The following is a 14,964-nucleotide window of genomic DNA, read 5'->3' as shown; positions in this document are numbered from 1 at the left end:
TTCTCACCTTTGCTGGACCCGAGCTGTCTCGCTCTTTATCATTTTGCCATTCGGCTCCTGTTCTTCAGAATAGGCAACCATTTCTGTAAAACATGCTCTAGTGAATATTTGAAACTCTTATTTAAATATTTATACAATCTTGTACATGTAATGCCAGTTTCATAATGTCAATTTTGCAACAGTTTGTAAAAATATCGCATGCCTGCTTTTCCCACTTCCCCTTCTGTTCTCTATATCAAATAATGTATTAAAACATGTTGCTAACTATTACATTGACAAACCCCATATACTGATGATGTTTCATCGCTTTGTTATTGCAGGTCCAGATTGATTTCCTCTACTAGTTCTCCAATCCCCCGGTCTCTTCCAACAGTAGAATCTCCCAATGAGCTTTTGAGAAATGCGTCCAACCAGAACACAGGCACTTTAGCTCCTGGTGGTAGAGCAGAGACCAAGTCCACTGGTAAAAATAAAGTTCTTTTGCTTATTTATTTTATCTATTTTTATTTATGTCTAACTCCCTTCGTCTCTGCTTTCTCCCAGGTGAGCTACAGTATTCACCTGGTGTCCTGCAGCAGCGTATGGCAGCAGAACTCCATTATTTGGACTCAATTGAGGAGTCATTCAGACAGTTGGGGGATGTGGAAAGGTTAATGGGTGTGTCCATGGCACAGCAGGAGAGTGCATCGTTGGCCCAAATGCTCAAGGTAAAGTAGGAGATGTTTCCTATGAAATACTAATGTGATGATATATATTCAGATCAATTCAAATTTATTTACACAGCACCAAATCACAACAACAGTCGCCTCAAGGTGCTTTCAATTGTAAGGTGGACCCTACAATAATACATACAGAAAAAAAACAACAATCATATGACCCCCTATGAACAAGCACTTTGGCGACAGTGGGAAGGAAAAACTCCCTTTTAACAGGAAGAAACCTCCGGCAGAACCACGCTCAGGGAGGGGCGGGGCCATCTGCTGTTGTTGGGGTGAGAGAAGGAAGACAGGATAAAGACATGCTGTGGAAGAGAGACAAAGATATATATTAGCTGTGGCATTAATCTTTACCTATCAGAAGTTTCAAAGGATTACAAGTTACTTAGTTTCTATAATCTTTCTGGCTCATGAAATATGATTTGATGTTTTGAACACAGGTCAGTATTTAAATATCTTTTTCTTTAAGTTTTCTTTTTATTTCTAAATGTTGTATTAGTTGCAGCACCAGCTGGGGTGAAAACAAGAATATTACCTGCTGTTTTACTGTATTACACTTTATTGACCTACTCTGTGAACTTTGACCCTGCAGGCCAAGCAGCAGCGCCATGAACGTGAGCTCTATGAGCTGAAGATCAAGGCTGAACGAGAAGCTCTTGAGACAAAACTACAGCTGGAAGAAAACAGGCAGAGAGTGGCCAGGGTACTGCACACAATCAGCTCACAAGAACCAACAAAATGTTTATGTATTTGTGGATAATAGATTCAACGTTTGCTTTATAACCTTTTAATTTCCAACGTATGAGCGCTTTGATTTTCTGTCTGTGTAATGTATATGTATGTATATGGTTTTGTCCAGGCTCATATAGAACTGCAGGAAACCTTGGCAGCATCTCAAAAAAAGACTTTGGGAGGCCTCCAGGAATCAACTACTAAGATGATGACTCAACAGGCCGAGGCAGCGCAGTACACAGCCGATGCTGCCCGACACATCAAAGAGGTTAGCAATCAGTTCCCTCCTCCCTGCCTGGAAAAAGCCTGTGTCCTAATTGTACAGCAAAAGCTAATTGATTGTTGAAGAAGAGAAAAAGCATAACATCCAGCCTAAGAGTGACGAGGTCATACATTTTGATCGCCTTATTGTGTTTTACTTCATCAGATGACAGAACTAGTCCGGTCGCAGATGTCAGGATCTGTGGTTGTCCCTCCTGTTGCCACTGATTCCTCCACAGTGGAGCAAAGAAAAGAAAATGACACTTACTCGATGGAGCATCGACAGGATAACGTAGACTCTGACAGGTACACTCCAAACCATCACACTCACTTTCCTGTCAGTTTCTGATTTTTATATCCTTCGTAACAGCGATGGGCACGCAAAGCAAAAATGCTTTTGCAGGGAACTGCTTGACGAATTGAAGATTACCCTTCACCTCGTGTTATCACATGAGGTGCTGAGCCTTGATGCGGGCGATCGTTGGCAGTTCGTCTTGCAATCGGAAGGTTGCTGGTTCGAGCCCCGGCTTGGACAGTCTCGGTCGTTGTGTCCTTGGGCAAGACACTTCACCCGTTGCCTACTGGTGGTGGTCAGAGGGCCCGGTGGCGTCAGTGTCCGGCAGCCTCGCCTCTGTCAGTGCGCCCCAGGGTGGCTGTGGCTACATGTAGCTGCCATCACCAGTGTGTGAATGTGTGGATGACTGGATGTGTAAAGCGCTTTGGGGTCCTTAGGGACTAGTAAAGCGCTATACAAATACAGGCCATTTACCATTTGATCTATTTCACAGATCAAGTCCAGAGGACCCCAAGCTTAAGTGTTCATTAAGGTGTTTGTCACATAGATATAAAATAAGCTCAGAGATTAAGCTGGTGTCAAACACAAGGTGCTTAGTTTATGTAAAAATGTAGTTTGTTGTTGTTTTGGTTTACGTGATGAAAATGGTTTTATTTGTGTATGTTCATGTGTTAGACTTGTACATAGTTAAACATGTATGGATCAAATAATGTTGAGTTCTGGGTATGGATTTGTAAGCAATGAAATTTAAAATAAGGGGGTAGAACAGGAAAAGTCTAAACTTCATCCTACTCCTCATCGAGCACACACATTCTGTAGACATGGATATATACATGAAAACTTGACGATTTTTAACTTTTGTTTTCTTTGTTATTTCAGTTATATTTGCATGTTCGAAATAAAAATTCTATCTGTCGGCATGACTCTGCAAAGCTGTGGCAGACTTTTGACATGCTAGCTGTAACTGGTTTCACTATTGGACCCACCTTTGAACTGTTCAGATATTCACAGCTAAGCCTATCTCTAATAATATTAAACAACTAGTTGGACATGCATTAGGGTAACAACCCAAGTGTTGTCAACCCTTTTACCTCAAAGGCCTAAATTTAAAATCTTGTTCTCTTACAGCTTTCAGAGTGAACCATCAAACAGAAGGACCAGGTCAGAGGAGCCGCTGTCTTCACTGAGCACGAGTCATTCTGACTCGCTATCATTCAGGAAACCGAATCTCAGGTACCAGTCAGTCTCTTTATGCAGTGCCATGTCTGCAGGTTTTTCTTTTTTCATTATATTTGAGGAATACGAATTGAAACAAACCCACTCAATATGCCTTTTTTCCCTTCGCTCAGTGGATCTGCCTTAAGCAGCCAACACAGCCCATCACATCACTTATCAAACCATGAGAAGCAGATGAAAAAAGAGGCCATAGAGGGGAAATGGAGGAATAGTGGACTCGAGAAAAGGCCAAAACAGGAAGCAGCCAGCAGCTCCATAGAAGAGGAAGTTCTAGCAGCAGCAGCAAATGACTCCGTCTGCAGTGACAGTATTCCATCTGTACTGGATGAAAAAGGTAAAAGTTAAAAACTCGACATGCATTTAAATTGTTTCTTTTCCCCGTGTAAACAGTCAGATGTTGATATCATCACTGTTAGAGGAAAATATAAAAACACGATGCCCACCTTTGATCTTTATCTAAAAAAAACCCCAAAACTTCACCCCGAGTTTCTTTTGGTCTCTGCCCCTTCAGGAGACAGTACATCTGTGGCCACAGAGTACTCGCTCAAGTTTGACGAGTCCATGACAGAAGACGAGATTGAAGAGCGTTCCTTCCGCTCTCTTCTGCCATCAGAGGCACATCGCCGGGGAACCATGGAGAAAAAATCCCGCCACCACGAGGAGTCAGAGGATGATGGAGCCAATCACAGCACATTGGTTTCAGGACCGGGGCTGCACAATTCTTTTAAGGTGAGAGTCCAAACACTGGCCAGCACAATCAGTTGATGCAGCTATGTAACTGAAATCATTTTTTACTTGTTCTTTACCTGTTCCTTACTGAACTTATGATTTCTCTTCCTTCTTAAATCTCACTGTCTTCTCATTTTCACGTTCTCCTGCAGTCACAGGACTCAAACATAGCCTTCTCTGGTGGACAGGACAGCTTTTCCCAGTTCACCATGGACATGGTTCGCCAGTACATGAAAGATGAGGAGGTAAGACTGCAGCACCAGAGCTCTCTGCTGCGTCTTCGCCAGAAAGCACTCAAGGAGAAGACCAGAACAGAGCTGGCCTGGCTAGAGCACCTGAAGAAGAAGCTGAGAGATAAGGGAGAGGATGACAAAATGCCACCAATCAGGAAGAAGCAGAGAGGCCTTCTCTTAAAGCTGCAGCAGGAGCAGGTACTGTGGATGGCAAAAGCACAGTTACATTGAGGGAGCTTCACTGAATGCTGTGGTGTTAACTTTTCCTACTAAGCAGTGTTCTCTCTCACTGTGCTCATTTTCTCAGGCTGAGATCAGGCGACTTCAGGAGGCCAACAAAGCTGCGAGGAAGGAAAGGCAGCTATTGCTGAAACAGCAGGAGGAGATTGAACGGATGAGAAACTCAACACTCAGGCTGAAGGAACGTCTCAAGTGTGCTGGGATTGAAGCGCCTCCTGTAAGTAGCTCAGTCATTTATCAGCTCCTGCAGAAGAACCAGCGAATTAAGGCGATTTCAGTTCAGTTCATGCTTTGTTCGTGACAGGTAGTCTTGAATAAACACAGGAAAAAAGCGTACATTCAACCAGACATGTTGGTGTGCTCATTTCTTTTCTTTTTTCCCTTGTTAATTCTCAATCTTTCTGCGTGTGTCGATCATCCTCTAGGAGACCCCGGTGTCAGAAACCCCAGGGTCTGAGCCAGCTTCCCCAGATATGAGGCATGCTGATGATAACCGCAGCCCCTCTCCCTCACTCTCTGTCTCTGGAAGTGAGACTAGCAGCATCATGCAGAAGCTCAAGAAGATGCGCTCTCACATGGATGAAAAGTAAGGACTTTAATTTAATCTTCATGGATTAACTGGGCTTGGCTGTCTCCTTATTGACAAGCCTCCCACTGAATGATAAGAATTCATGTATTCATTTATTTTTCAACTTAACTTTAGTTTTACTTTGATTAAAATCTGAATTGCTTTTAGTATGTGGCTGCAAAGACATCCCTCCATTAGTGCTATGTTCTTGGATAGCATAGCTTCATTAAAAAGAAAAGGTATCGTAGTTTATAAATGTCTTCTTTTTAATTCTAGTTTGACAGGATACAAAGCAGAGATGTACATTTACTGTGGGAGACCTTATCTAGCACTAATTGAAACAGTGGCATCTTTCTCTTGCTGCTCGGCGTGCTTCTCTTGCTGTTTTAAAGTGCTCGTCTCTTTAGCTTAGACGAGCAGCCACACACTCCCTCAGTACATCTTTGAGTTTCGATTCATATAAGCTACTTTGTAAAAAGCTCTCCTACTCATATGTTTGAAAGAAAGAAAGAACATCAGACAATAATCAAAGACCCTAAATATTTACAGTACCATTTAACCTTAGCACTGCAACATTCAGTTATATGTATGCCGTGTATTCCATAAAGTTTATTACACCCAATGACTCTCATATTGGCCATGGGCTTGCAGTAGCTGTAGGTCACCTAAAGCTTTAAACTTGGTCACCAGCTTTGGTCAGCTGACTGCAGAGCCTCTCAAATCTAGATGGTACAAACAAGTGTGAATTGTTCTGGGATTTATAATTTGCGTATAAGTGACAGACCAGCCTTCCATTACCCGTTTTCAGCAATTTTTAGGGCTTCAATTCTTCAAATAAAGGCTTACAACAAAAAACATCTGAGCAGTTTTACTGTGGTTTTGTTGTATAATGTTACAGGCTTCAGGCAGGTAATATAGTTTAATATAATCGGACCATTTAGACGACCTTTTCCCCGTTGTTCTCCAAATCTGCTGTTTTGTTAACAATGGCAAAAGCAATTGCACAAAAATACCCAGTAACAACTTCACCTAACGGTGTTAACCAACACTAATTAGTTTGACTGTCGTAGTTACAGATTAGTTTGTCATAACTGCCTCAGTAAGCAGGTTAGCCGGTAATGACATCCTGACAAACCCTCAAGGTTACCTTAACACACACACTGAGTCAAATGTTGATAAAAGGATTGTTACATGAGAAGTGGTGCTTTAAACGTAACAGCTTGACACCTCGGGTGCGATAAAACGACATTTTCTCACATCACTCTCTCCCTTTCTCTCTGCTTGTCTCTTTCCTCTGCGTCTTGTTCTGTTTTCTTTACATTACGTACGTGTGTCTGCGTGTGCGCTGTAAATGTATCCTCGTTTGTGTGGCTCTTTTGACTTTGTCTCTGCGTGCTTGTGTGTTGTAGACACTGTTCTCCTGTCCACTGCTTCTTCTCTGTGTTCACGGCCCATCACTGGGCCTCCCTCAGTGTCTGTCTTCCCAACCTTCACCCTAAATTCAGGCTCTTTATCTACAAGCAGTTGGTCAGGTACTGTACAGTGTTCTCTACCTATGCACCTAGCCCTGCCCTGCCCTGCCTCAACTCCACCCCCACCCCATGGAACATGCTTGTGTTTGTCCACTGGCACTGGGACCTTGGTGGGGTGGGATGGTGAATGATGTGTGCTGATATGTCTGAGGTTCTTTGTTGGGATATTTCAAGGTTTGTAACTTTCAGGATGGGCTTTTTCATGGGGACAGAGTTTGGATGAAAGCTTAAAGTGCCCAAGGAAAGCTGCTTTACTGAAATAAGCTAACCTTAAACATGTTTTTTTTTCTAGTCCTTGATATTTGTGGCATCAGCAAGACAAAAAAATCCAGTGTTACCAGAGAAGGTATTAAAGCACACTGGTCGAGTGTAAAACAATAAACACGAGGGAAAATTGGGAAATAGAAACCTTTTGATTTGCGATGGTCAAAGGTTATGTTATTTAGTAGGAGCCTTCCTTGCTGGATGGGAATCTCAGACTTAAAACTGGGATTTCACTAATTTGTGTCATGTTTAATTTACAACTCTTTCCCTCCTCCTTGCCTCTTGGAATGAATTAGCGAAATTTGCAGTGGAAATTATTCTTTACATTGTGGCTTCTAGCTGAGAGCTGCAGCCTAGTTATCAAAATAAAATGTTTGGAAATGAAACCGCACAGTGACATTGAAGTAAAGGAGTTTTCAGAGAAAAGACCAGAGATGGAGTGGTTTATCTCTTTAATGAGCCCAGTAAATCTTAACTAGCGCTTTTATTATGTAACTGTTGCATAGGATGGGATAATAAGTACAGATGGTCATTGGCTCTAATAGAGTTTGGGAAGGCACTAAAGAATCTCCCCAGTCTCGGTCTTTAGTATCTGGGCTGTCATCAGTATAAATTAGGTCAAGAGAAAGGCTTCTAAATTAGATCAAGGCTAAATAATACTGCACTGTAATGGCACCCATAGCTGTGGGAGACCATATTACAAAACAGCTATACCTGACTGCGCTTTATTTTGACAGATATTTGTACGTGTTAGTGTCCCTGATATACATTGAATTGAAGAATTAAACGGTCTTCTTGCTTTGCGAGACAACAAAACTATTCTTTGAGTTGTTATTCTGATATATAAGGAGGTGGAGGAACGTAAAGGAACACTCAGAGACTGAAGAATTTGTTCTTAGGACTTAAAAAAATCATATTTAAACTGCTTAGTGTGTGTGTGTGTGTGTGTGACTATGCTTATTGCTCCCTGGGTTTGAATCTGATGCATGAATCTGACATCTTTACTATTATCTTCCTTCTCCTCTTTTCTCCTAAGGGACATTTCATCACTTATTGTATATAATGGGTACTTGTACATATCTGTATTTGGATGATTATTCTGGGCATGTGTAGGATGTGTGTTTTAATTCTGTGTGCGCTGGACAAAAGTTTGAGTTGAGTTTGCAGTAATAACTGAATGTCAAGGTGATTCTGGGTTTGCTTGCTTCTGCAGGTCATATTTAACCTTTTCTAATGCTCAGTGTATTTGTACTGCTTCTCTTCAACTCTCTTCCTTCATCTTCCTCCTCTCTGCCATTCTCATCTCTTTTTTTTTTTTTTTAACCGTTCTTCCACTTCCTCTTCATCACTTTATTCTTTCCCATTTCTTCCTTTCCATCCACCTCTGTAGGTTCCTGACCAAACGAGAACAACAGCTGATGCAAAGACGTCACCACGCTGAAGAGCTGCTACAATGGAAGCAGCAACTGGACAAGGAGGAGGCAGAGGTCCGTAGGATGGAGAAAGAGGCCCTGGCTGCATGGGACCAGAAAACACTTCGGGACAATCATCTTGACGTGTCAGAGGGACAGGAAAAGGACATCTCTGATATAAGCTCCCACCTCAGTCACCGCCGCAGCTCAGAGCCCAGAACTGACAGCGAGAAAGGTGAAGCTGCCGAATTTTCTTATTTTCAAGTGTAGAACATGGTTTAACCGGAAAATAACAACGTAATGGGATTTAAAAAATACACAGTGTGGTGTGGGAGTAAGAGTAAAATACATAACAATGTTGATTTGTTTCATTTTTCAGAGGATGTTAGCGAGGGCGACTGTTCGTCAGTGACACCTGAGTCCAGTATGCACACGGAGAGACCGGCTCCACCTGCCTCAGTCTCTGAAATAACTTTGGCCTCTGTCCAGGGCAGCCCTGCAAATTACACCCAGGACTTCACTTCAGCATCACAATCACCTGCAAGTCAACTGCATGTAATGGATTTTGTATTTTTAGCTTTTTGTATTTTATTGTTTCAACTAATTGCTTTGATACTCACTGTAGTTTTTGGGGTTTTGAACACACATCTGTGTACAGGAGAAAGAATCTTATAGCTGCGTTTTTTCCTCTGCTGTACTTCTTGAGGATTAGGAAAAGGGTTCATAAGCCTTACTTAATTTACTGTGACTGTAAAATATTAATGTAAGCATACGATCTGTTGACTGTGATGTCATGTGACATGTCCTGAAGTAGTGTTCCTCTGTCTTCCCATCTAGTCTAATGCTCCTGAAGGCAGCCACAGCCCTGCTGCATCTCCTTCAGAGGGCAGCAGTAAAACAAAGATGCAGCTCCGCTCCACCGCCCGGACACTTATCCGCCCCTGCACTCAGCCCACCGACCCTCCAATGGCCACCCAGTCTGGTGAGTTACTAGTGTGCAAAACCCACGCTGAGATTATAACGCTTTTGGAGTGTGAAATTCTTCCCGACAGTTTTTAGAGACGAAAGGATGGGTAAAGCAGACAGCTGACATAATGCAGCTATATTGCTGGCGCTGTGTAGGCAGGAAGAATGTGATGATGCCAGAAATGCATTATGCAACCACTTCCCTGCTCCCTAACAAGCTTAACTGTGTGATAGGAGACGGGAACTCTTTGCATTGCACTTTATCGTACCAGTGCAAACTGTTGTGCTGGCCTCGTGTTGTAGCTGAGTGTGCTTTATTCATTTCCAGGTCACTTTTTAAATGTTTTCAATACTCTTTTTGTTCAGTGTGTTTATGGAAATGAACTTTACACATTCCCGGTAAAGAAAATGTACAGTAATCCCCAAAGAAATGTGTTAGTGTTTGAGTGGGCTAAAGGTTGGATTACCCGTTGCTAATCAGAGGTCTGGCACCATTTTCACATTGTAGTTGTGATTTGTCATGTACATTTTTCTTTAGAAACCATTTCAGACCAGAGTGACATAGAGAGCCGTATCAAGGCGCTCAAGGAAGAACTCAAAAAACGTAAGTTAATGGCCTCCGAGCTAAAGAAGGAGCAGAAGAAGCGACATAAGGAGCGGCTGAAGGCAGAGGAGGCGAGTCTGTTGAAACAGCTGGAGGTAAACATGATGTGTAAACTACATTTAAACATCCAGTTAGATTTGAATAATTTCTTTTCTTCTATGGACGTTTACTTGTGCGTGTATTCTTATCTCTGCTATCATTCTGTGTTTTATTTTGATTTTACAGAACTATAACAACTTCATTGAGAAAACTAAGGCAGACCTTAACAAAGAGCCAGACTTAACACTTGATACCAACTCCCAGATCAACGAGTCCAACTCTGTTTTAGAGCATCTTCCATCTTCACACAGGTACAGAGAATAATAATGATATTTTTCTACATAATTTTCAAATGAATGGTGTGCAGTTAAAAATAAATGCTTGTTTCTCAGGTCTGAACTCATCAAAATCTCAGAGTCTGAAAGGACACAAATTGATGCATCATTAGATCATCGTGAGTGTTTTAAAGTCATCATAATAAATACTTTATTATAATAAATAGAATACGTGGAGTGTTTATTCAAAATGTGTTTTCACAAATATTTTCCAGTAATAATGCGGCTCTCCCAACTCTTATGACAGATGCCTTTCCTAAGCCACATCTAAGTAGATCCACTTCAGTGCCTGGAGACGTGTCTGCTGAGGCGCCTCAAAGAGTCACTCCGGGTGTGGCAATATCCGGCAGCCCAGAAAGTCCAACCTCAGGACAGAGGAATCATCAGTCTACAGAAGATCTTATTAGGCAGCACTCCACAGAAGACAAGTCAGAACATGCAGATGAGAATATTGTGTCTGATTATAGATCTGATATTCAGGAAGAGCTGGAGGTGGAAATAAGCTCCAGAGTTGAGGATGAACAAACTCAGCATCTTCTAAAACTGGAAAATGAAGACAGACTTGACTCTCAGGAGAGGTTGCCTACATCTAAATGTGTTTCCTCTTCTGTGGATGAAGAAGAACAACATTCATCAACTGTTGGCCTTGAACAGGGAAATCAGATGAAGCAGAGTGAAGTATCTGATGTAGAGGAACCTTTACAGCCATACGTTATTGCCTCTAGTCAGCCACATTCAGCGGTAGCGGACCTCAAAACCTCAGCGCATCAAAACTACAGCTCTGCATCTGTTGACCAGGCCCAATCCCCAAACTCAGATGCTTTTGGTTCAATGAAGGAGGCTTCCATAAAAGACACTGAGGCTTCTCCAGTAGCAGATGGTTATCACGATGACTTTGAGTCATCAGTGGATTCTTCATCCAAGGAAGAACATCATAGTTCCAAGGCTGAGTCTCAGACCTCCCACGTTTCCTCCCATGAAATCAAGGGTTCAAGAAAAGACGCATCTAGCAGGGGCCTTGCATTTGACAGCCCGGATGAAGTTGTAGAGGAAGAAATAGCTGAAGATCTGAGTCACCATTCTGGCATCAGTGTGCCTAGCCCTAAATCCGGAAGACTGCTGGATCTCAATAAGCAGGCAGTAGATTTTAAACGGGACAATGAGAGCTTTAATTCCAGACACTCACCAACCATCTATTCTCTGCAGGTCCCCCTCTCTCCTGTTATAGATGAAATGCCGGATTTTTACATTGGAGACCGAGTTCTTGTTGGTGGTGTTCAGCCCGGCACTTTGCGATTCAAAGGTCCAACCAGCTTCGCCAATGGTTTCTGGGCAGGTGTTGAGCTGGACAAGTCTGAAGGGAGCAACAATGGCACTTACGATGGAGTAGTATACTTTGAGTGTGACGAGCGCCACGGTATATTCGCTCCACCAGACAAAATCTCACACCTCCCAGACAAGTTTGAGCTCTACACCGATACCACAGAAGATGAGGACTCGTTCTTTGATGACTTGTCAGATAAAGATAGAAATGAACCTAAAACTAAGGAAGACAATTTCCAAATGCAAGAAAATCTCAACAGGGAAAATGAACAGACCTCTCACAAGGAGACTGGGTCAAATGATAAGAAGGAAACTGATGGCTCTGTTCTCAAGAGCCAGGATCCACATTGGGACAGGCCCCAGCTCAATTCACAACATCACAAAGAATCTAAACATCAATTTTCTGATGAGAACATTAAGGACATGATGTTGAATTCTGAAGATGCATCGCACACTCTCATCATCTCTGACTTGGATAAAACAGGTCAGGTGATGGAGAGTAAAAAGGAGATTACAGCCCTTGTTGAAAAAGAAGACGTAGAGTCACATGATGATAAGAGGAAAGAAAAGGACAAGGATTTTCTGGACACAGTTGCAGACAGGCTTGTCAACAACTTTGTGGAAGACGCTCTTAAACAGTGTGCTGAAATTAAAAGGGCGAAAGAGCAGAAGATTGAAGCTGCCAAGCAGATGAATGGAGACCTGTTTGGTGAAAATGAAGAAGAAGAAGAAAAATGGAAATCTACAGTGGATCAAAAAGATGATCTCCCCTTCTTTCTCCCAGTTGAAAAGGAGGAACTGTCCTCTCCAGAACTGTGTAACCGACCGGTGAGTCTAACCGTTTAATAGCAGATTATTTAATTTCCGCTTCTTTGTTTTGTAATGAGTTGTGGATAAAAATAATAATAAGCTCAAAGCAGTCAGCTAACCGCTGGCAGTGATGACATCAAGATAGTAACTTGTTTATTTGAGCCTGTCCTCGGGATTTGTTCAGCCAAAGTCCAACTTTATATTGACAGACTTCATTGAATTTGGTGGTCGGTGCTGAAGCCTTTGTGAAATATTTGTAAGCAAAATTGACACTAAAATGCAAAACCGAAACTTATTGTAGGCCTCGTGGTGTGATGTTGCAATCAGATGTTAATATTTATGCAAATCTAGAATTGAATGTAAGCTTGATGTTGATGTTGTCCTTTTTTATTTTTACTTTTTCAACACAGGAGAGTCCAGTGTTAGGAGCCATTGGTCAAGAAGAGCTCGCCAAGCGTCTAGCAGAGCTGGAACTGAGCCGTGAACTGCTCGATGACCTCGGTGATGATCAGGACTGGTTTGATGAAGACTTTGGCCTTAGCTCCCGCAGGAAACAGCAGAAACTCAAAGAGGAAGAGGCACGACTGGGAGCGGGATTTGGGAGATCTAGCTCATCAGCTGGCCCAGCTATGGGGGAAATGGGTCCGTCATCAGGTGGAGAACCCCAGGTAAAGACGCCACCTAGACCGGAGCTGCCTCTCCCCTTGCCTCCTAAACTACCTGAGCAGCCTGCCATGGTGGTACCCCACTCAGCTGTAGAGGTGGAGAAGATGGTCCATGCTGCCACACGGGAGCTCTGGGACAGCTTTGACCTCGGGAACAAGGGAACGCTCACTCATGGGCAGCTGCTAAGTCCACAACCTTCACTAGAATACCTTGGCAAAGAGGACAGCACCCAGAACCAGGAGTCGCTGTCCATTCGCAGCTACAGAAAGGTATAAATAAGACGTGTGGACCCATGAAAATGTCAGTCATGTTTTTAAAGCTCCAAAGCTGGCTTTGGGCTAAACCACCTAAATTGAGGTTATTCTACTTGAGAAGCTTTATTTATGTAAATTTCATACAGTACTTCATATTTTTACCTGTGCTCTTTTCTCAGGCTGTGTATGACTTAACGTGGGAGATCCTTCAGGAGATCTATGCTGAAGACCCCAATACTAATCAGCCTCAGTGGGTCAAACCGCGTCGAGTGAAGTCCTCTTCATTTCACAAAGTCAGGACACCGGGAGACATCAAGAAGATCCAGGTAAAAGAACGATGGCAGCAACACTGAGAGAAACTGTTGAACAGTGACAATAATGATGCTGTAGTGATGTTGACTGTTGATATTTTTGACTATAAAATAATTACATTTTTGTGAAATTGTTTCATAGTTGACTTATGTTCTATAATCCTTTTCATGAGCATTACTTTTAGTGGCCTTTGACCACCAAATTAGAAATTCTTAATAAGGATTTTACAGTCACTCAAATCCAGCATCGCGACTAACATGTTTTTTGTCCCCCTTATGCTGTTTCTCAGGAGTTCATCACAGAAGAAGTACTGAAGCTTTATGGTCTGACAAAAGACCAGAACCAGAAGAACGACTGGCAGAAGATGCTCAAGTTTGGAAGAAAGAAGCGAGACAGAGTCGATCACATACTGGTAGGCCCCCGAATGCCATTTGCATTTCTCTGTGGCCCAAACGGAGCATCTTGTAAATGTTGCCTTTTTCATTTTTAGAAGTAAACACATGAGAAATGATTTTATTTCCACTAAATAACAGCAACAGCTTTAAAGAGGTAATAGGATTACTTAGAGTTAGAAAAACATGCATTGCAGATTAGAGTCTTTAATGATTTATTAAAATTACAGGAAGTTGAACATAATCTGCCTGAAAAGCTTCATACTGCGATGGTTTATTTCAGGTGGTGCAGGTTCATTTAATGTCTTTAGAGAAGAGGAGCAATTTTAAGCAGGAGAAGTGCTCCACACAGGCCATTTTCCACAACAGGAACTGTCAGATGGTTTTTGGAAAGCCTAAACCATTTTCCCACCAGGTTAATTCCCTCATTTACAACTGCAAAATGAAAATGTGAGAAAGTTCTACTTTTAGGGGTCTTCATTTTCATTTTGCAATCAAAAGAGGGGATTAACCTGGTGGGAACATACACAAATGTGGTTATCCTCTCAGAGGAAACTATGTGAAACCAGATAGAATAAATAGAAAAGAGATGCTAAGATGTGAAAATGGATTGATGAGGATTTTTTGCTTTAGTGGTTGAGCCAAACAATGGTGTTAATAAAGACACTGTGACTCTGATTGTTTTACAGTAGCTATGGTCCAGTTCTCTGTGAGGAGGTGCAGCTTGTTACCACAGGGCAGGTTATAAGCAGCGAGTCCACTGTTGCTGCTTTGTGTTTGTTTCTTTACCGGCCGTCACACAGACGTGTGTTTGAAGAGATTGGGGGGGAAGTAGTAAGACTGATTGCTAAGTTTTTATAAGGAGAGAACATGAACGAGAGTTTGCTTTCCACGGTCCTGTGCAACAGCTGTGTCAGCAGGCTGACTTGATAATCTTTATGAGCCTTCACCAAAGTGGAAACACAAACAGTGGAACCTTTTGGCTCCATGGAAATGACTCCTGAGAGGAAAGGTCCAGATGGATAGATGTGCTCGGACGAAGGTT

General features: G+C 42.3%; 1 protein-coding gene across 2 annotated transcripts in view; it reads left to right on the top strand.

Annotated features, from left to right (window-relative positions):
- cep350 (centrosomal protein 350) overlaps positions 1–14,964 on the top strand; it is a 34,489-nt gene that overhangs the window by 15,880 nt on the left and 3,645 nt on the right. Inside the window, exons 16-37 of one of the 2 annotated variants that reach the window (XM_085264242.1) lie at positions 321–463; positions 544–707; positions 1,309–1,419; positions 1,576–1,716; positions 1,876–2,015; positions 3,133–3,237; positions 3,354–3,574; positions 3,752–3,969; positions 4,122–4,400; positions 4,510–4,659; positions 4,868–5,028; positions 6,420–6,542; positions 8,197–8,453; positions 8,598–8,773; positions 9,056–9,200; positions 9,723–9,883; positions 10,014–10,138; positions 10,220–10,281; positions 10,410–12,313; positions 12,706–13,230; positions 13,395–13,541; positions 13,817–13,939. In XM_085264242.1, coding sequence (XP_085120368.1) covers positions 321–463; positions 544–707; positions 1,309–1,419; positions 1,576–1,716; positions 1,876–2,015; positions 3,133–3,237; positions 3,354–3,574; positions 3,752–3,969; positions 4,122–4,400; positions 4,510–4,659; positions 4,868–5,028; positions 6,420–6,542; positions 8,197–8,453; positions 8,598–8,773; positions 9,056–9,200; positions 9,723–9,883; positions 10,014–10,138; positions 10,220–10,281; positions 10,410–12,313; positions 12,706–13,230; positions 13,395–13,541; positions 13,817–13,939 — 5,581 coding nt within the window. The remainder of the gene's footprint in view (positions 1–320; positions 464–543; positions 708–1,308; positions 1,420–1,575; positions 1,717–1,875; positions 2,016–3,132; positions 3,238–3,353; positions 3,575–3,751; positions 3,970–4,121; positions 4,401–4,509; positions 4,660–4,867; positions 5,029–6,419; positions 6,543–8,196; positions 8,454–8,597; positions 8,774–9,055; positions 9,201–9,722; positions 9,884–10,013; positions 10,139–10,219; positions 10,282–10,409; positions 12,314–12,705; positions 13,231–13,394; positions 13,542–13,816; positions 13,940–14,964) is intronic. The other variant, XM_085264243.1, reaches the window with a different exon arrangement.

The sequence above is a fragment of the Mchenga conophoros genome, linkage group LG23, assembly GCF_057382185.1.
Source record: "Mchenga conophoros isolate Kocher_MC1m ecotype Shallow Benthic linkage group LG23, M_conophoros_male_GT1.1, whole genome shotgun sequence".
Taxonomy (NCBI): Eukaryota; Metazoa; Chordata; class Actinopteri; order Cichliformes; family Cichlidae; genus Mchenga; species Mchenga conophoros.
This window is presented reverse-complemented; position numbering and strand designations above follow the sequence as displayed.